The sequence below is a fragment of the Astatotilapia calliptera genome, chromosome 16 (assembly GCF_900246225.1).
Source record: "Astatotilapia calliptera chromosome 16, fAstCal1.2, whole genome shotgun sequence".
NCBI classification, from domain to species: Eukaryota; Metazoa; Chordata; class Actinopteri; order Cichliformes; family Cichlidae; genus Astatotilapia; species Astatotilapia calliptera.
In genome coordinates, this window is record NC_039317.1 from 32,361,861 (window position 1) to 32,382,868 (window position 21,008).

A 21,008-nucleotide genomic window follows, 5' to 3' on the forward strand; every position below is an offset into this window, starting at 1 on the left:
TGTAGGTCAGTCCCTCATTGTGTCTAATCTCTGTTCTCCTCACTTCTTTATCTAGTACAGATAACAGCAACATGTGAGCTGGGATTTCAAACCAGCCAATCAATGATCTGGAATGAAAGCTCACAGCTTTGGAAGATCATAGGACATTTAATATGTTTCCTTTACCAACCATAACATAAAACAACACAAATGTGCAGGTTCTCAAGAAATTTGAATAAAACAACTTTAAAAATATTTAAATAAATGCTTTCATGATGAAATATGTTCATTACTTGCATTTTGTAGATTCAGAAAAATAATAATTCATGTTAGCAGTAATGACAGCCACTTGTGTCAATCAGAGATCATTTTTGTAATCTCAGTCTCTCATTGAGCGCCCTCCTGTCACTAGCCAGCACGTCATGGAGTGGGTGGGAGGTATTATACTGGACAGCATCCACCTCTCAGACACCACCTTAAGAGAGTCCAGCTCTGTCCCCATAACATTACTGGCCTTGCGGATTGGTTTATTGAGTCTGTTGTCATCTGTGACCCTCAACCTGCTGCAACAGCACAGAGGATGGGACTGGCCACAACAGATAGCATTGTCCGACAGATGTTGAAGGACCTCAGCTGCCTCAGAAAATAGTCAGAAAAATGACTCTGGCCCTTCCTGTACAGTGCAGTGGTGTTTTTAACTCAGTCCAGTTTATTATCTGTGTGTAATCCAGTGCTCCACAATATTCACATTGACCCCCTGGATTGAAACATGGGTCACAGGTTTCCTGGTCCTTCTAAAGTGCACAATCAATTCTTTGGTCTTTGCCACGTTGAGCTGCAGATGATTCTGCTCACTCCACGTGACAAAGGGAGTCAACCACAGCCTGGTACTCTGTCTCATCATCCTCACTGATGCATCCAACCACCGCAGAGTCATCAGAAAACTTCTGAAGATGGCAGGTATCTGTGCAGTGGCTGAAGTCTTTGGTTTAGAGGCTGAAGAGGAAAGAGGAGAGGACAGTTCCTCGTGGTCCCCCCTGTGCTAAACATGCTAATGACATAATTTCTTGAATATATTACATAGATGTTATAACAGTAGTTTTACCTATAATGTATAGATTGTATAATTTTAAAAGTGAATTCTTGTCTCACAGGTTAGCGTGTCCAGCAACTTCCAAATCCCGGCCCAAATATGCTCTCTAATCCTGTCGCTGTGATTTTAACACAACGAAACAGTATCCCAGGAATCACTGACAGAAAGTAATTACAGAACACAGCCATAAAAACAATTTTTCTTTGTATTTTCTTTAAGAACTATGCAGTTAAGAACTCCAGGTTCCCATCCAAAAATCCAATAAGTATTGGTATTCATTTAAAAGTAAGTCTTACTGTTGATGTTTTGAGGTCTAATAAGAGTGTGATACAGCAAGCAGCAAGGTATCCTGCTGATATCAAACCACATTCATTTCTGTAGTTTTTACTTGAAACTTCTAGTTATAGACAGTGATGGAGATTTTAAAAAATAAAAGTTTTCATAATAAATAAATAATAAGAATAAAAACAGCTTTATTTCAAACCTTTGGTTAATGTTCATGTGAATTGTGGAGGGAACAATGAGTCATTTGAAAGAATGAAAAACACCTATGAAACATTTCTGTTTCATAGGTGTTTCATTATATGTATGAAACACCTAAGAAGACATTTTAATATTATGTCAAGTAAATGTTGATCCAGTTTTCCAGCAGGGAGTGCTATTTATCTGTTATTAACCACAAGGAGGGCTGTTATACCCCTCATGTCAAACCAGTGTTTTATGGCCTCTTTATCAAATAATTTATGACTTAGGAAGTAATACAGGAACTGATAAAAGTTCATGTCAGTCATAATTTTTCTGACTATTATAAAATTATGATATTTCATAACTTGTTAGTAATCAATAATCATATGCACAAAAAATATGATCATGAAAAATATGGATACTTGTGATAGTTTGAGGTTAAGACAAAAAGTTCACCTTATTTGACCAAAAATGACACTTTTTAAGACAACTGTTATGGGGGCCCTGTGTGTGTGCACGTGTGAAAATGTGTTAAATGAAAATAACAGTCTTATTTAAACAGGTGCTTTTGTAACAGTGAGGATGGGGAGAGTTGGAGGCTGCGTGCCCCGATGGAAAGGTTTATTACATTTTATTTGCGCCTTATCAACACCTTGGTTAAATTTCTGATGTAATCCAGAATTTAAAAACAAACAAACAAACAAACAAAAAACATTAAATAAAAATAAATAAATATAAATAAAATTAAATAAAATTAAAAAATTTGGGATACTCCCCCGCAAGCTCCTCATGTGTCAGGGCTTGGCTCTGTTCCTGGACTCCTGTCCTCTGGTAATAATAATAATAATAATAATAATAATAATACATTTTATTTGAGGGCGCCTTTGTAAAACCCAAGGTCACCGTACAAAGAGAAAATGACATAAATAAAACAGTAGATTAAAATAGATCCTAATAAATTAAAATATTAAAAAAAACCCAGCAAAATACAACCACAAACAACAACAACAACAAAAACAAACAACCCCCCCCCCCCCCCCCCCCAAGATTTGACAGTAAGTAAAATCTGTATTAAAGCGAGTAAGCCAGTTTAAACAAGTAGGTTTTGCGTTGTGATTTAAATAAGGGAATCTATATTTCTTAAGCTGAAGGAAGTGAGTTCCAGAGCCGAGGAGCAGAGCGACTGAGAGCTCTGTGCCCCATAGCGGTAAGACGAGCAGAAGGAACAACAAGATGAAGATCTGAGAGAGCGGGAAACTGTGGTGATATGAGGCATATCACAGAGATAAGAAATGCAAGGTTATGAATGCACTTAAATGTGAGAACTATGATCTTTCCATGCAGTGAACAGCGGACATTAATGTTTTTGTCCCTTTTTATGGAATCAAACTCAAAGTAAGGTCAGTACTTCCACGCTTTAAACGCTGCACGCTCATACTCTCTCCTGCACTCGATATATTATCAATTGTTGATCTGCAGACAGCTGTTGTCACGAACGTCGCACTCGCTTACGTCACTGTCATGAGACACTCTTGCAAAACAATCTCGGTTTTTAGTAACGCATCAACGCAGCGTTCCTACGGGAAAGTAACAGTAATCTAATTACCTTTTTTGCAATAGTAATCCCTTACTTTGCTCATTACTTGAAAAAAGTAATCGGATTACAGTAACGCATTACTTGTAATGCGTTACTGTAATCCGTAATACTGTAACCCATCTCTGCTAACTACACAAGACAACACATTAACTACACACTCCAAACACCTAAACGTCACAAATCTCTCACATCTCAAAACTCGCTCTCTCTCTTTCTCTGCTGTCTTTATCTCTCTCTCTCTCTCTCTCACCATCACTCCTAAGCATCTTGTATCTAGTATCTTGCCAAATATTTCCTTGGGCAAGCTACTAACCCCATGGTTGCCTACTGGTGGTGGTCAGAGGGCCCAGTGGCGCCAGTGTCCGGCAGCCTCGCCTCTGTCAGTGCACCCCAGGGCAGCTGTGGCTACAATGTAGCTGCCATCACCAGTGTGATGTGTGTGTGAATGACTGAATGTAGTGTAAAGTGCTTTGGGGTCCTTAGGGACTAAATAAAGCACTATACAAATGCAGACCATTTACCATTTTTTACCTTAGACAGTAAACGTGACGGAAGTATTCAGGAAAAACACTGCGTATATATTGTTTATCATGAGTCTGGTTTTACGTGGCCTATCAACACAATTTAAAAACTGGTATATATATCACCTTGTTGCTTTGTCTTTAAGTGGTCATGTGATTGGCTTACCACGACTACTTTATTCTTCCTCAGTCAAATAGCAGCACTCATGCGATTGTTTTGCCCCCCTAGCTCCAGGTGTTGTGCCAAAAAGTGATCGTCGGGCACAAAGTGATTGCCGTCCGAGGGAGCGCGCGCAGCTGCTTAAAGCTGTAGCGCACAGATTACTTATATAGGCAGCTACTTCTGTGCAACTGATATAAGATGCGGTAAGCTGAACACAGCTTCAAGCGTCTGTTTGTTGAAAAATAGTAACGCGACCGCTCCGCATTTTCTTGTTAGTAATGGTAACGGCATTGTAACGATAGAAATAGTAATTAGTTAGATTACTTGTTACTGAAAAAAGTAACGCCGCTACTTGTAACATAGTTATTCCCATAACTAGAAACAACATCAGAAAGAAGAGATATATGATAGTGTGTTATTGTAAAATAAAATGACTATGATTTATGTGCAATAAAATTATATAAAACATACACCAAAGTACACGCAGAACTTTTTATTAGTAAGTTACAATGCGATCACATGCACTGCGGAAGACGTTTCAAAAATAATGCAATGACATTTCATCATGTTTCAGTTAGGCGGGTTAAGAATCAAGCAGTGAAGTGAAAAAACATTTGTTCTGTTTATAACTATTAGAAAATGTCTGATTGAACACAGAAGAAAAATGCACTTTACTGCACATCTTCATTTTGTTTTTCTAATTCCATTCAGAGATGGACTTGCTGTTGTGTTTTGGATCATTGTCCTGCTGCAAAACCCAAGTGCACTTCAGCTTGAGGTACGAACAGATGGCCAGAAATTCTCCTTCAGGATGTTTTGGTAGACTGCAGAATTCATGGTTGAATTTACCATAGCAAGTCTTCCAGGTCTTGAGGCAGTAAAACGGCTCAAGAACATCACACTAACGCCACCACATTTTACTGTTTGTATGAAATTCATTTTCTAAAATGCACTTTAATTTTCACACCAGACATAACGGCACACAAACCTGCCAAAAAGTTCTACTTTTGTCTCATCAGTCCTCAGAGTATTTTCCCAGAAGTCTTGGGGAGCATAATCATGAGCCTTTATGTCTCTTTTAATAAACGTGGTTTTCGTCTTGGAACCATTTTTGCCAAGTCATGAACACTGACATTAGCTGAGGCAAGAGAGGCCTGTAGTTCTTTGGATGCTGTTCTGGGGTCTTTTGTGTCGTCTTGGATGAGTCGTGCCTGTGCTCTCACAGTAATGGGATGGTTCACCACTGTTTCATGTTTTCACCATTTGTAGATAATGGCTCTCACTGCGGTTCCATAATTTTAGAAATGGCTTTATAGCCTTTTCCAGACTCAGAGATCTCAAATACTTTGTTTCTGATTTGTTCATGCATTTCCCTGGATTGTGGCATGATGTCTGGCTTTTGACGATCTTTTCGTCTACTCCACTTTGTCAGGCAGCTCATATTTAAGGGATTTTTTTGATTGAGAAAATGTAGCACTTTTTCACACAGGACCATGTGTTTTTTTGTTGGTGGTGGTTTTTCACCTTGATTTAGAAACTGCATTTTGTGATTTCGTGTGTTATCGTCATCTTAAATTTGTTCGATGTTCTGAAACATTTAAGTTTGACGAACATAAAAATAAAACAGGAAATCAGGAAGGGGGCGAACACTTTTTCACACCACTGTAATGACAAATGTTGTTACTGACAAATCTGTTATTGTCGTAAACAGGAATGACGTTGTAAACTCATATTTACTTTAGAATTAGAATTACAGCCTCTCTATATGAATGCTATATGGTAATTACAATATTGTAATAATGTAGGATCTTTATCTTACAATATTAGGCACCTTGAGGTGACTGTTGTTATGATTTGGTGCTACATAAATAAAAGTGAATTCAATTAAATTAGGCAGGTGGTCATCATAAATACATTCAGTGCAAAGATATGTAGGAAATGGAAATGACCTGAGATATGAAGATAGAGATTAAAGCTGCAGAACTGCTTACATTAATATCTTTTTTCAATGCACATAAGAAAAGGATCTGATCTGTAACTGTCCATGATTACAAAAAATTTGTTATCTTACTAAATAACACAGAAGTCACTTAGTTTTAAAAATAACAACACTACAAATTGTTTTCCGAATTTTGGTCAGTTTGAAACCATAAATCAGAGGATTCATAATTGGAGGAATGACAAGAAACTCTATTGCTGCAAAGTTTTGAAGGGTCTGAGGCAACTCTTTCGAACCCAGTCGCATATTTATAATGTCCAAAAGCTTTGTCACAGCAAAAGTAAATAATGAGACGAGATGTGGGACACATGTTTGCATGAACTTTGCCCTGTTTTCTATAGACCTGACACATGTTTGAATGATATACAGATAGGACCAAACTATAAAAACACCGTAAAGAAAATAAATACTTATTGTAATATTTGCAGATATAGCATTGATTGCAGTTTGTGCTGGAAAACAAGCGAGTTGAACAATACTCCAGTTCACACAGAAGAGTCTGGAAATATACGGGCTGCATAACTTCAGTCTGGATGTTAGAAAGGTATTCACAGACACAATGCAGAAATTTGTGAACCACAAAAACCATGCAAACCTAATGACTCTTTGCTTTGACATGATAGAGTGGTACTTCAGTGGCTGACATATGGCCACATATCTGTCATATGCCATGAGTGCAGGAATCGACAGTTCACCACAGGCAGAAGAATAAATCACCTGAGTCTGAATAAGGCAACCGTAATATGAGATGAGATGAACATCAGAGAGGAGATCCCAGAGAAATTTAGGGTAGAAACCTGCTGTTCCATAAAGTGCATTGATGCAAAAGACACAGAGCAGAATATACATTGGTTCATGGAGGTTGCTGTGCAAGATGATGATCACAATGAGAGAAACATTTAGCAGGCAAATGATGCAGTAACACAACAAACTGAGGGAAAAGAGAACAAACCTGTGACTGACTGTTTCATTGAAACCTGAAAGAAAAAACATTGTTATTACAGAAACATTATTCATTGTGATTGAGAGAAGTGAAGCCTAGTCTCTCACATCTGGTCTCCTTTCTTCACTCTTCTCTGTCTAGTTTTGTCTACAGCAACATGTGAGCTGGGATTTCAAACCAGTCAACCAATGATCTGGAAAAAATCACAGGGGATTTAATATGCTGCATATACTAAACATCTCCTTCTGAATTTATAAGTTCGCTCACAAAGAAATGGATAGTGTGTTCTTATGATACTTTTATTTTATGGAGAGAAACAGAACATGAACCAAACAAAAGAAAAACACATTACATAAAAGTTATAAACTAATTTGCATGTAACTGAGTGAAATAAGTATTTGATCCCCAACAACCCAGACAGAACTCCAGCTCTCACAGATTGGCTGTGTGTGGCATTGCAGATTACAATCAGTCAATCAATTACAGATACTCCTGATCTCAACTCATTATGTACATAAAGCATACCAGTCCACAGAATCAATTTCTCCTATTTGGATTTCTCACCCAGTAGCGGTTTTAGATACGGGCGACACGGGCGTTTGCCCGGGGCGGCATCGTGGTGGGGGGCGGCATCACGGGCATCGGCAAAAAAAAAAAAAAAATGCTCGTACTCATGCTGCCCCGACGTCATGCCAGCGCATATTGTGAATGGCATAGGCATCGATCGGTTTTCTATCGCCCATTTGCTGGGAGTAAGGGCGCCCTCCGTTTGCGAGGTGCGCCTGCTGCTTGCTGCACAGGGAGGAGAGGGCGGGGCGGCATCTAATAACCAACTCGCAAAATAAAACAAAATAAAAACAAACACAACAAACACAAAAACACCAGACATCATGATACAGACTTATAATTTGCACCGATGTTTTTTCGAAATTCTATACCCGAAAAGTGAGCGTGAGAGCCCTCGGTGCGCCTGCTCGCTGCTGAAGTCAAAGTAAACTTTATTGTCATCTCCGCTACATACAGTGCAGTATATATATAGAGAGACAAGACGACAAGGCTCCAGTTACAGCAGTGCAAGTAAACAAACAATAAATATAAGAAGAGTAAGAAAATAAATATACCAGTGTTCACCCAGGGCGCCAAACAGGCTAGGACCGCCACTGTTCTCACCACTATGTCAAAGACCAAAGAGCTGTGAAATTACATTAGAGACAAGACTGTAGACCTGCACATGGTTGGATTAGGCAACCACACCATCAAGAAGAAGCTTAATGTGAAGGTAACAACTGTTGGTGCTATTTTTCTTAAATGGAAGAAATATAAAATGACCATCAATTGCCCCATGCAAGATCTTACCTCATGGGGTGAGGATGATCATAACAAAGGTGGTGGATCAGCCTAAAACTCCACAGGAGGATGTTGATGACCCGAAATGAGTTGAAACCACAGCCACAACCACTGCCATAGCAGACTGAAATCTTGCATAAACCACATGTACAGGGCTGTTTTAAGTTTGCCAGTGAACACCTAAATGACTTTGAGAAGGCTTAGGAGAAAGTGCTGTGGACAGAGGAAACCAAAATGGAGCTCTTTGGAATCAACTTGTTTTTCCAGGAAGAGAAAGGTCTTCTTTTCCTTTTCCTTTTTGATAAGTTATAAAGTAAAACAGTAAATTCAATCATTTTATGCTCACTTTCTATTACATTTTTCTTAAGGCAAGTAAAGGTTTGATGGTAACTGTAATGAACAAGATTAATATGACTATCAAGTCTTTAGAAATTCATAAAAATGTCATTTGCTTCAAATGTAACACCACAACAAATATTATTTCAAATGTCAGTTTGAAGCTGTAAATGGGAGGTATGACAAACCAGCAAAGGTTAACGTTTAATTAGGTAGAAAAAAAGAAAAGCGACATTACTGTAAATAATCAGATGGACAAGGTTGTTCCAAGTCTTGATGACTGGCAATATTTCAAAAGAAAAACAGAAATCAGTGAAGTAATCACTGAAGAAAACAGTTCACGGTGCATACGGCTTACTTCAAGGTAATACAGAAAAAATATGGAGTTCTTTGTTTAGAATAAGAAAAAAATGACTTATGGAAACCCACAAAAACTACACTGTAAAAAAACTGTTTTTTTACAGTCAGAGAGAGAGAAAAAAAAAACTACACTGTAAAAAAACAATCCTAAAAAAAACAGTAATATTCCAGCAGCTGGGGCACCAAATTAATCCCATAAAATAACAGAAAATAACTTTCTCATAAAAATACGTTTTTTTTCAGTAATGACACTACAGTTTGTTGCCCTAATTTTACATGTGATTTTGCCTTTTTCAAGTGCTTTTAAACATTAAATTAGGAACATTTTAATGTGAGTAAACAATGAAATTACCTATAAACAACGTCAATGAATGCGGCAATATGAATAATAATACTTAAATGTACAGAAATATACAGTTAACAGTTGGTTTAAATAATAATAATAATGATGGATTGCATTTATATAGTGCTTTTCGAGACCCTCAAAGCGCTTTACAATTCCACTATTCATTCACTCTCACATTCACACACTGGTGGAGGCAGCTACAGTTGTAGCCACAGCTGCCATATCGCGCCATCGGCCCCTCTGGCCAACACCAGTAGGTGGTAGGTGAAGTCAGTAGCGGTTTTTGATACGGGCGACGTGGTGGGGGGCGGCATCACGGGCATCGGCAAAAAAAATAAAAATAAAAAATTGCTCGTACTCATGCTGCCCCGACATCAGCCAGCGCATATTGGGAATGGCATAGGCACTGATCGCTTTTCTGTCGCCTATTTGCTGGGAGTAAATATCAATAACAATTGAAAATTTATAATTTACAGTTTGATGATTTAAAGTCTCACACACAGCCCGTCAAAAGGGGAGAGGACCAGCTGCTTCCAAATAGAGCACATTTCATTCATAATGATGTAAATCCAAGCCCATTATGTATTCATGATTTGAATCCTGGGTTGTGTGAAATCCCAGAAATAAACTGTGGACAAAGTGAATCTGTGAACTAAGGTGTAGGTCTATTAGGTTATGTTGTGGTGATCCTCGGGTTGAGGGGTTTGTGTTCATACTGGAGTGCAAAATGAAAACCAGTGGAAGATGGACAAGAAAAGTTCAAAGCCATCAGGTGCTCAGTTTAGAAAAAAGAGAAAAGAAGAGGAGGAGAAACGAGCAAAAGATACAGGTAAGCAGATGTGTCGTTGGATAATGGCAGCTCATCCTGAAACAATCAGAGTCAGAATCAGAATAGTTTATTAATCCCTAAGGAAATAATGTGGATTACAGTTGCTGTCATGGTCTGTGGAATGCGTGATGCTCGGGTAGCCACACCCCCGGGCTGGGCCATCACTAGCACACCTGCTCTCCATCCCGGTGATTACACGGAGATCCACTTAATCCGGCGCTGACGGATGCTCCACGCCAGTCCGTAGTCATCCCCACAGTGATTTCTACTCGGCGTCTGCTACCTGCCTGTCCTCCGGCTCAACTGGATCTCGCGGCGCTCACCTGGCCCACTCGCCATTCCACAGACTTCCTGCCCCCACGGACTGCCACACTTCCCTCCCGAGCTCCCACGGTTCCGTTCTATCCCCCCCGCCGTCCCGATCCCGGCTTCCTCGTGTCATTGTTTCCCTGGATTTTTAGTTTCTGTTTTGCTCTCTACTTTCCCCGGGTCGCCTTTCGTTGTTTTAATAAAGTGTCTTTTTGTTAGCTCGGAGTCTGCGTCTGGATCCTTTCGTGCCCGCGCACCACGGCGCATGACAGTACGGACTGGCCAAGATGGATCCAGCAGACCCGATACGTTCAGCTATTAATAAGCAGGGTGCCGTGCTCGGCCGACACGATCAGTTACTTTCTTCGCTTCAGGATCAGTATCAGGAGCTGAGCGAGAAACAGGGAGAGATGTGCGCTAAACAGCCCGACTCGGCGTACCGCTGTGTGACGTCTCCGCCGCCGGAACCCTTCCACGGCGAATTGGACCAGTGTGGGGGGTTCCTTTTTCAGTGTACTCTTTTCTTCAGTCGCTCGCCACTCGCCTTCCCCACTGACGCGGCTAAGATTTCCCACTTCGTGGGACTACTGAGGGGAAGGGCGTTGGCGTGGGCTGAAGCCTATTTATCTGCTAACCCGATACAGCGCTGCGACTTCGATGACTTCCTCGACGAGTTTAAAGCAACCTTCTCTCCGTCAGTTTCCGAGGATGATGCCGCTCAAAAGCTACTGGTGCTCCGCCAGGGTCGGCGTAGCGTTGCGGAGTATTTAGTGGAGTTTCGCACCGTGGCAGCCGCTGTTGGCTGGCCCGATTCGGCCCTAAGGGGAATTTTTTTACGCTCCCTGAACGATCAGATTAAGGATCAGCTCGCGTTTCACGAGGCAGCTAAAACGTTCGAGGATTTGGTGTCACTCGCCCGTAGGATCGATAAGCGTCTACGGGAGAGGGAGGCCGAACGGCGGTCCAAGCCACCGAAACCCGTGTTGCACCCAGACTTTCGCGTGTCACTGCCCCTGTCCCCTTTTAGCTCTCCAGCTCACAGTCTCCTCCTCCGCCGGAGCCGATGCAGATCGGGCGCTCTCGGCTCTCGCCGGAGGAGAGGGAACGCCGTTTTCGGGCCGGGGACTGCTTATACTGTGGGAAGCCGGGACACCGCATCGCCAGCTGCCCGGTTCGCCCAAACGGACCAGCTCACCGGTAGGTTCGGGGATACGGGTGGGCTGCACATTGAATACTATTAGACCCCGATTGATTGTGTCCGTTGCCATAATAACCAATAAAAAGACTGTCACATGCAGCGCATTAGTGGATTCTGGGGCGGAGCAGAATCTCATGGATGAAAGACTGGCTAAAGAGCTGGAAATTCCACTCACTCTGTTGGAACCTCCCCTCCCTGCGTCAGCGCTGAATAAACAAGTGTTTGCTTACATCACTCATCAGACCGCGCCCGTGACATTAGTCACTTCCGGGAACCACAACGAATCGCTTTCGTTCTTTACCTTCCCGTCTCCCGACACCCCGCTCGTGTTAGGCTACCCGTGGCTGCAAAGACATAATCCCCACATCGATTGGGCAGGAAGCAAGATCACCAGTTGGAGTTTGTTCTGCCTTGCGAATTGCCTGAGATCAGCAGATCTCGCTCCACCCACTAACCCGACCCCACCTGTTACACAAGCACCTGACCTCTCCTCCATCCCACCCGAATACCACGACTTGCAGGAAGTGTTTAACAAAGACAAGGCTTGCTCTCTGCCACCACACCGCCCCTATGACTGCGCCATCGACCTGCTACCTGGTGCCCCGCTGCCCTCCGGCCGGTTGTACAACCTGTCTCGCCCCGAGAGGGAGTCTATGGAAAACTACATCCGAGAATCACTCGCGGCCGGTATCATTCGACCCTCTTCTTCCCCAGTCGCTGTGGGCTTCTTCTTCGTGGGGAAAAAGGACGGTTCGCTGCGGCCGTGCATTGACTACCGGGGCTTAAATGACATCACCGTAAAGAACAAGTACCCTCTTCCGTTGATTAACTCCGTTTTTGGCTCTCTCCAGGAAGCCACCGTTTTCACAAAACTGGACCTGCGAAACGTATACCATCTGGTCCGAATAAGGGAGGGGGACGAGTGGAAAACCGCTTTTAACACGCCACTGGGCCACTTCGAGTATTTGGTTATGCCATTCGGCTTAACTAACGCCCCTGCGGTTTTTCAGACGCTAGTGAATGATGTGCTCCGAGACTTCCTGAACGTGTTTATTTTTGTATACTTGGATGACATCCTCATTTTTTCCAGGACCATGGAGGAGCATCACGTTCACGTCCGGAGCGTCCTGCAACGGTTACTGGAAAACAGACTGTTTGTCAAAGCAGAAAAATGCGAGTTTCACGCCTCATCGGTTTCCTTTTTGGGCTATGTCTTAGCAGGAGGACAGGTGAAGACGGACCCAGCTAAGATCAAGGCGGTTCTGGAGTGGCCGGTCCCGGATTCGCGGAAGAAGCTCCAATGCTTTCTCGGGTTCGCGAACTTCTACCGACGTTTCATTCGAAACTACAGCCACGTCGCCGCGCCTCTCACTCGCCTCACTTCTCCTAAGGTACCTTTCACCTGGCCCCTGGAGGCCCACACAGCGTTCACCAAATTGAAGGCATTGTTCACTACGGCGCCCATTCTGCTCCACCCCGACACCACCAAACAATTCATCGTCGAGGTGGACGCGTCCGACACCGGAGTCGGGGCTGTTCTCTCTCAGCGGTCTGGACCTCAAGGTAAGCTCCAGCCGTGCGCCTACTTCTCTCGCCGGCTCACCCCTACTGAAAGAAATTATGACGTAGGCGATAAGGAGCTCTTGGCCATAAAACTCGCCTTGGAGGAGAGGCGCCACTGGCTGGAGGGAGCCGAGCAGCCTTTTCTCATATGGACGGACCATAAGAATCTAATTTATCTTAGGACTGCTAAAAGGTTAAACTCTCGCCAAGCCCGCTGGTCCCTGTTTTTTACACGCTTTAACTTCACTCTCTCGTATCGCCCAGGTTCACGGAATGCCAAGCCAGATGCGCTCTCCCGCCAGTACTCCCCAGACACGGAGACATCGTCACCAACCACCATTCTCCCCCCAACCTGTGTGGTGGCCGCCCTCTCCTGGGATGTTGAGGAGGTTATCCGCCAGGCCCTCCCGGGAGACCCTGACCCGGGTACCGGACCCCCCGGACGGCGTTTTGTCCCCGCTGCTGCCCGCGGAGCGGTAATCCGTTGAGTCCACACTGCACGTTTTTCGTGTCACCCTGGCGTGAGCAGAACCATTGGTCTTCTCAAACGGCATTTCTGGTGGAAGACTTTACGACAAGATGCGAGGGAGTACGTGGCTGCCTGCACTGTCTGCGCCCGCAACAAATTGTCCACTAAGCACCCAGCGGGCCTGCTCCATCCGCTCAGCACGCCTCACCAGCCTTGGTCTCATATCTCATTAGATTTCATTACCGGTCTTCCTTGTTCCTCGGGAAAGAGCGTCATCCTCACCATCATCGACCAGTTCTCTAAAGCCGCCCACTTCGTCCCGCTACCGAAACTACCCTCCGCCCCTGACACAGCCCTAGCCCTAATTGAAAACGTGTTCCGGCTCCATGGTATTCCCCTTGACATCGTCTCAGACCGAGGCCCACAGTTCACTTCACGAGTGTGGAGGACCTTTTGTTCCATTTTGGGCGCGAGAGTTAGTTTAAGCTCGGGTTTCCATCCGCAATCTAACGGCCAGACCGAGCGGCTTAACCAGGAACTAGAGGCTGCGCTACGGTGCATGGCGTCCCAAAACCCCACTTCCTGGGTCACCTTTCTGCCCTGGGTTGAATATGCACATAACTCACTTACCTCGTCTGCCACAGGTTTGTCCCCGTTCGAGGCATCCCTCGGTTATCAGCCTCCTCTTTTCCCTGAAGACGAACTCGGTCTCGCAGTCCCCTCCGCTCGGCACCATCTCCGGCGCTGCCAGCGGGTCTGGCTCAGGGCCCGCCAAGCTCTCCTACGGACGAAGGAACAGCACACACGCCATGCCAACCGCCGTTGCACCCCTGCCCCCGACTATCAGCCGGGGCAGAAGGTCTGGTTGGCCGCCAAAAACATTCCGCTGCGTGTGTCCTCCCGGAAGCTGGCCCCCCGCTTCATTGGCCCGTATGAAGTTGATGCGGTTGTTAACCCGGCGGCAGTTCGGCTCAAGCTCCCTACTTCCTGGCGCATACATCCCACGTTCCACGTTTCCCAGGTCAAACCCGTCCGCCGCAGCCCATTGTGCCCTCCGTCCGAGCCCCCTCCTCCCGCCCGGCTTGTCGCCGGTCACCCGGCCTATGCGGTCCGGCGCATCGTGGCTGAGCGCCGGCGTGGGCGTGGGTGGCAGTTCCTGGTGGACTGGGTGGGGTACGGTCCCGAGGACCGCCTCTGGGTTCCGCGTTCCTTCATTCTGGACCCGTCCCTCATCGCTGATTTCCGCGCTTCTCTCCGCAGGCCGCAGTCCGGTCGGTCGCCTGGGGGCGACCCTTGAGGGGGGGGCACTGTCATGGTCTGTGGAATGCGTGATGCTCGGGTAGCCACACACCCAGGCTGGGCCATCACTAGCACACCTGCTCTCCATCCCGGTGATTACACGGAGATCCACTTAATCCGGCGCTGACGGATGCTCCACGCCAGTCCGTAGTCATCCCCACAGTGATTCCTACTCGGCGTCTGCTACCTGCCTGTCCTCCGGCTCAACTGGATCTCGCGGCGCTCACCTGGCCCACTCGCCATTCCACAGACTTCCTGCCCCCACGGACTGCCACACTTCCCTCCCGAGCTCCCACGGTTCCGTTCTATCCCCCCCGCCGTCCCGATCCCGGCTTCCTCGTGTCATTGTTTCCCTGGATTTTTAGTTTCTGTTTTGCTCTCTACTTTCCCCGGGTCGCCTTTCGTTGTTTTAATAAAGTGTCTTTTTGTTAGCTCGGAGTCTGCGCCTGGATCCTTTTGTGCCCGCGCACCACGGCGCATGACAGTTGCTCCAAAAAGAAATGGTAAAAATAGTAACAGTAACAGACTAAACTCCAAACAGTACATTATGTTACAGATTTTAATGTTAATTAGTCATTTTCAATTTGTCCTGTTCTCATTGTATGACAAATTATGATGGCTGTTTGGTAGCTGTTTGCATTCAATGCATACTCTCTCTCTTTATATGTGTGTGTGTTTCTCTGGCGAAATTCAGTATGGTTCCGACAACAGTTTTATGTTAATGTATAATCCTTAATATGTTTTATGTGTGTGGGGCGCCAGAGGGAGTGTTCACCCGGGGCGCCAAACAGGCTAGGACCGCCACTGGGTGAAGTGTCTTGTCCAAGGACACAAAGACCGAGAGTGTCCGAGCCAGGGCTCGAACCGGCAACCTTCTGAGTACAAGGCGAATTGCCAACTCTTGAGCCACGATCGCCCTAAACAACAATAATAATAATTGTCATTTGATGTAAAAAAAAGTTTATAAGAATCATTTTATATATTTTCCATAGCATTACATTTGAATTTAACAGTTCAATCTTTCAAATAATGGACAGATATTTATGAAATTATGATACATTTGTGAATGTATTTTAACAATCTAAATATGCTCATGTAAGAAAATTATGTTTTATTACATTTACAGTGATTTTACGTTCATTTACATTTGAAATGTAAAATCACAGTCTATTTATGTGAATTTAATGATATTCTGGAAAAACAGTACAAAACTGTAAAATACACAGTAAAATATTTTATATTACAATTTTTTTTACAGTGTAACAAAGGCACAGCACAGAAAAGAGGTTGGAACTAATAAAGCAGAAATACTTTGCTACTCTAGAATTTACAGGTATCTACATCTTTTTACTTTTCTTCCCTACATTTTAACGCAAATATCTGTCTTTTTCACTCCTTACATTTTAAAACAGACTCATTGCTTTTGGTTTAACACATTTAATTAATGTTTTTTTCTTTTTTTGCACACTGGACACTGCAAATGAACCCGAACAGGTAAAATATAAAAAAAAAAACCCTTTCAACTAACCAGACTTGCCAAGTGTAATGAGAAGACAGGACAGTTGTGGGTTTACATTTATTTTGACCTTCAAAAATACATTTAGTGCAAAAATCTTGGAAATGGAAGTAATCTTAGATATACACGAAATATTCCAACTTTCTAACTAATTACACTAGAGGTGTCAACAAGGCCCAGGAGCCGAATTTGGCCCAGCAAAGTAAGAAAAAACAAGTTACAGAAAGCCTTAGAAAACTATACTAACTATAAGTGCGAAACTGAGCTGTGCAATGTGCATATGGCCTGAGGGATGTAACAGTGGGTTATATCACAGTGTTCAGAGTAACAGCCTGCTTGAAGAAACTGTCTTTGCGTGGCTTGTTTTACTAAACAGCGGCAGAGCCTCCTGAATGCAGCAGTTTGAACAGTTCGTGTCCGGGACGTGAGCGGTCTGCAGAGATTTCCTAACACTGGACCTCTACAGGTCCTGGATGGAGGCAAGATCAGCACTGATGATCAGCTCTGCAGATCTGATTGCCTGTTGCAGTCTGGCCCAGTGACTGATGTCCACAGAACAGACTACATGATAGCAATATGGAAGATGACCAGCAGCTCCTGTGGCAGGTTGTAGTTCCTGAGGCAACTTAGGGCCTTCTTCTGGAAAGAGTTTATATGCAAGGATCACTTCAGATCGTGTGGAAAGGTGGATCCTAGGAATCTGAAGGGAACCACAGTAGCTACTGTATTGTTAAGCATCAGAAAAATCTGACTTAAGGATCAGACCAATGATGGTGGTGTCATCAGCGAACTTAAGAAGTTTCACATATGGGACAAGAACAGCAGGGAGAGAACACACCTGTGGGGGAGGCTGGTGAGGGTAGTTTGTGTGTGGGATGTGGAGCTTCTTGGACTCACCTGCTGCTGGGAAATGAGCTACCAGAAATTTTTTTTTTTTGCAAATTTTACACATTTATTTCTTACTATTTAACAGATTTCTAAATTTTGTCATGTAGAAAAACTGATTTGCACTGTACATCTTTAGCTTCAACTTTCAATCCTTCAAATAATGGAAAAGCCATTTAATTGTACAAGTGTTAAGTAAAAACAGACTTTCATGTTTGATTAAGCAGAAATTCTAAAACTGGTCCAGTTGCTAAAACCTCTGACTGTTTCAATAAGTGTTAAAGAAAAAGAGGATAAAACTGAGAAAACTACTAAAACTGCTTCACATCCATGTGGTTGTGGATCAGATTTATAAGACAGCATAATATCAAAATAGATTGACACTCTGATAGTGCTGCCACATCTAAAACAGTTTGTCTTTTAATCCTTTTCACATGTGCAGTCTCCACGGTGCCTGTTATTTCCTTGAACAGTAATGAGAAGAAAGATAGTGAAATTTACAGCCTTTCTACATATCAGTGTTTTTGTGGTAATTAGGCAGGTGACCATCAAAAATACATTTAGTGCAAAGACATCTACAAAATGTAAATCATCTGCAGATAAATAATAAAACGTCATATCCGCTCACATCAATAGACATGTTTTCAGACAACTCCAAATAAAACACAAATTTCAGTAAAAATTAAACATTTTTTTGGACTTATTTTAAAATGGATGTCAAACAATGGGTGTGACACTTAGCTGTGTGTGAAACTATTTTCTGATCGAATAAAACAAAAATTAGTTACTTTTAAAATAACAACACTATAAAATCGTTTTCGAATTTTGGTCAGTTTGAAACCGTAAATCAGAGGATTCATAATAGGAGGAATGACAAGAAATTCTATTGCTACAAAGTTTTGAAGGGACTGAGGCAACTCTTTCGAACCCAGTCGCATACTTATAATATCAGTAAGTACTGCCACAACAAAAGTAAATAATGAGACGAGATGTGGGACACATGTTTGCATGAACTTTGCCCTGTTTTCTATAGACTTTACACATGTTTGAATGATATACATATAGGACCAAACTATAAAAACACCATGAAGCAAATAAATAATTATTGTAATATTTGCAGATATAGCATTGATTGCAGTTTGTGCTGGAAAACAAGCGAGTTGAACAATAATCCAGTTCACACAGAAGAGTGTGGAAATATACGGGCTGCATAACTTCAGTCTGGATGTTAGAAAGGCATTCACAGCCACAATGCAGAAAGTTGTGAACCACAAAAAACAAGCAAACCTAATGACTCTTTGCTTTGTCATGATAGAGTGGTACTTCAGTGGCTGACATATGGCCACATATCTGTCATATGCCATGAGTGCAAGAATCGACAATTCGCCGCAGACAAAAGAATAAATCACCTTAGTCTGAATAAGGCAACCGTAATATGAAATGAGATGAACATCAGAGAGGAGATCCCAGAGAAATCTGGGGTAGAAACCTGCTGTTCCATAAAGTGCATTGATGCAAAAGACACAGAGCAGAATATACATTGATTCATGGAGGTTGCTGTCCAAGATGATGATCACAATGAGAGAAACATTGACGAGGCAAATGATGCAGTAACACAACAAACTGAGGAAAAAGAGAACAAACCTGTGACTGACTGTTTCATTGAAACCTGAAAGAAAAAACGTTGTTATTACAGAAACATTATTCATTGTGATTGAGAGATCTAAGTGAAGCCTAGTCGCTCACTGTATCTGGTCTCTGTTCTCCTCTCTCCTCTATCAGGTACAGATAACAGCAACACGTGAGCTGGGATTTCAAACCAGCCAATCATTGATCTGGAATGAAAGCTCACAGCTTTGGAAGATCACAGGGGATTTAATATGTATCATGTACTAAACACATAATAAAACAAACCTGCAGGTTCTTGAAAAAGAAATATTAAAAAGTTTTACAACTTTATTAAAAAAAATGCTTTCTTCATAATACTGTTAGGATTTTTTTTTACATTTATGCCAATTAAACATAATTGTCCAGGGCTTGTTGTGGTTTTCTTCTGTTTTTCGTTTGTAGTCTTTCGTAGTCCAGTCAGATCATTGTTGCTTCAGTGATAATGATCAGGCTCTCTGACGTTTGCTGAAGTCACTAGTAAGACAGTAAGAAGTTCTTGTGAATGTTGCTTTGTCTTTGCCTCTTAGTAACTTTGTGGAAAAAAAGACTTGTTTGCACCTGTTACCTTCTACTTACCTGTTACTCTGCCGCCTGCTCACTCTCAACTTTTCCTATTCCACAATGGAAAGAATCCATCCCAGGTACCTCTCCAATTTTCTGCAGAGTGGTGTAACCTTATCGTTGCACCACGATCACCCCCTTTTCCTCCAGCACAGAAAAGAGTAAATCAAAGGTTTTTTTGTGTAAAACCATGGTCTCAGAGATCAGGTTGTAAATTCTGAGTTGCTGCAGGAACCACAACCTCTGCTGGGCCTTCTTCTGGATAGAGTCTATATGTGGGGACCACTTCAGATCGTGTGGAAAGGTGGATCCTAGGAATCTGAAGTCATCCACGGTAAGTACTCTATTTTAAAGGATAGTTAGGGTGAGTCTGAAGGTTCACTGTCACCTCCACAGTTTGGTCCGGATGGTTCTGACTGCAACAGTGGAACAGCTGGTCCACCTCCTGTCTGTACGTGGACTTGTCTTCATTGTGGATCAGACCAAGTATTACCAGTTTGCAAATCATGCGAACAGATCCATAGAAGATGCCATCAACGTAGCTCTCCACTCTGTGCTGAGCCACCTGGAGCAGTGGCAAAGCTACATCAGAATGCTCTTTGTGGGGTTTGTCAGAATCTCATCTCTAGTTTGTGGTTCTGTTGGCTTCATCAGGTAATGGCCTTCTGCTCGCTTTGGAATGGTTCACAGCTGAGTGTGAAGCAGTGGCAATGAGAATCAGCACCTCCAAATCTGAGGCCATGATCCTCAGCCGGAAAAGGGTGGAGGGCCCACTTCAGGTCAGGGACGAGTTCCTGCCCCAAGTTTAAGTATCTCGGGGTCTTGTTCATGAGTGACGAGAGACGGGAGATCGACAGACGGATTGGTGCTGTGGCTGCAGTAATATGGACGATATACCATTGTGTTGTGGTGAAGAGAGAGCTGAGTGTAAAAGCGAAGCTCTCAAGTTACTGGTCGATCTACGTCCCTCCCCTCCACTATAGTCATGAGCTGTGGGTAGTGACCGAAAGAACGAGATTGCGGATACAAGCGGCAGAAATGGGCTTCCTCTGAAGGGTGGCTGGCCTCTCCCTTAGAGATAGGGTGAGAAGTTCAGTCTTCCGGGAGGGGCTCAGAGTAGAGCAGCTGCTCCTCCATATTAAATAGAGCCAGTTGAGGTTGTTCGGGCATCCTGGGCGTCTCCTGAATGAGGTGTTTCGGGCATGTCCCACCAGGAGGAGGCCCCGGGGCAGACCTGGGACACACTAGAGAGATTTTATCTCTCAGCTGGCTTGGGAACGCCTTGGTGTTCCCCCAGACAAGTTTGAGGAGGTGGCTGAGGAGAGGGTGGTCTGGGCTTCTCTGCTAGGGCTGCGGCCCCTGTGACCCGGCCCCGGATAAGCAGATGGATGGATGGATGCTCTTTGTGGATTACAGCTCAGCTTTCTATACAATCATCCTGGATATCCTCTTCACCAAACTGGTCACTCTTGGCTTTTGACTTTCTCACCAACCGGCCCCAGACTGTAAGACTTGGCCCCCATCTCTCCTCCACTCACATGCTGAGCACTGGCTCCCTACAA

General features: G+C 43.6%; 2 protein-coding genes across 2 annotated transcripts; both read right to left on the reverse strand.

Annotated features, from left to right (window-relative positions):
• Nucleotides 1-5,904: 5,904 nt before the first annotated feature.
• On the reverse strand, nt 5,905-6,843 carry LOC113008181 (olfactory receptor 5F1-like). Its single transcript, XM_026145419.1, has one exon. It carries the CDS (start codon nt 6,832-6,834, stop codon nt 5,905-5,907), a length of 930 nt encoding a protein of 309 aa, XP_026001204.1. The 5' UTR covers nt 6,835-6,843.
• A 10,050-nt stretch (nt 6,844-16,893) lies between these two features.
• Nucleotides 16,894-18,926, reverse strand: LOC113007603 (olfactory receptor 52D1-like). The gene is made up of 2 exons (XM_026144318.1): nt 18,006-18,926; nt 16,894-16,971 (listed from the first exon to the last, which is right to left on the reverse strand). The coding sequence occupies exons 1-2, from the start codon at nt 18,924-18,926 to the stop codon at nt 16,894-16,896; spliced, it is 999 nt and encodes a 332-aa protein (XP_026000103.1).
• Nucleotides 18,927-21,008: the final 2,082 nt, after the last annotated feature.

What these genes read in the sequence shown, in the direction of transcription:
- LOC113007603 (XM_026144318.1), bottom strand. Translation starts at nt 18,926, where the DNA reads ATGAATAATGTTTCTGTAATAACAACGTTTTTTCTTTCAGGTTTCAAT. An exon ending in ATAGTGTTGTTATTTTAAAA is followed by an intron (nt 16,972 to 18,005) that starts GTAACTAATTTT and finishes AACTCTTTCCAG; the next exon opens with AAGAAGGCCCTAAGTTGCCT.
- LOC113008181 (XM_026145419.1), bottom strand. Translation starts at nt 6,834, where the DNA reads ATGAATAATGTTTCTGTAATAACAATGTTTTTTCTTTCAGGTTTCAAT.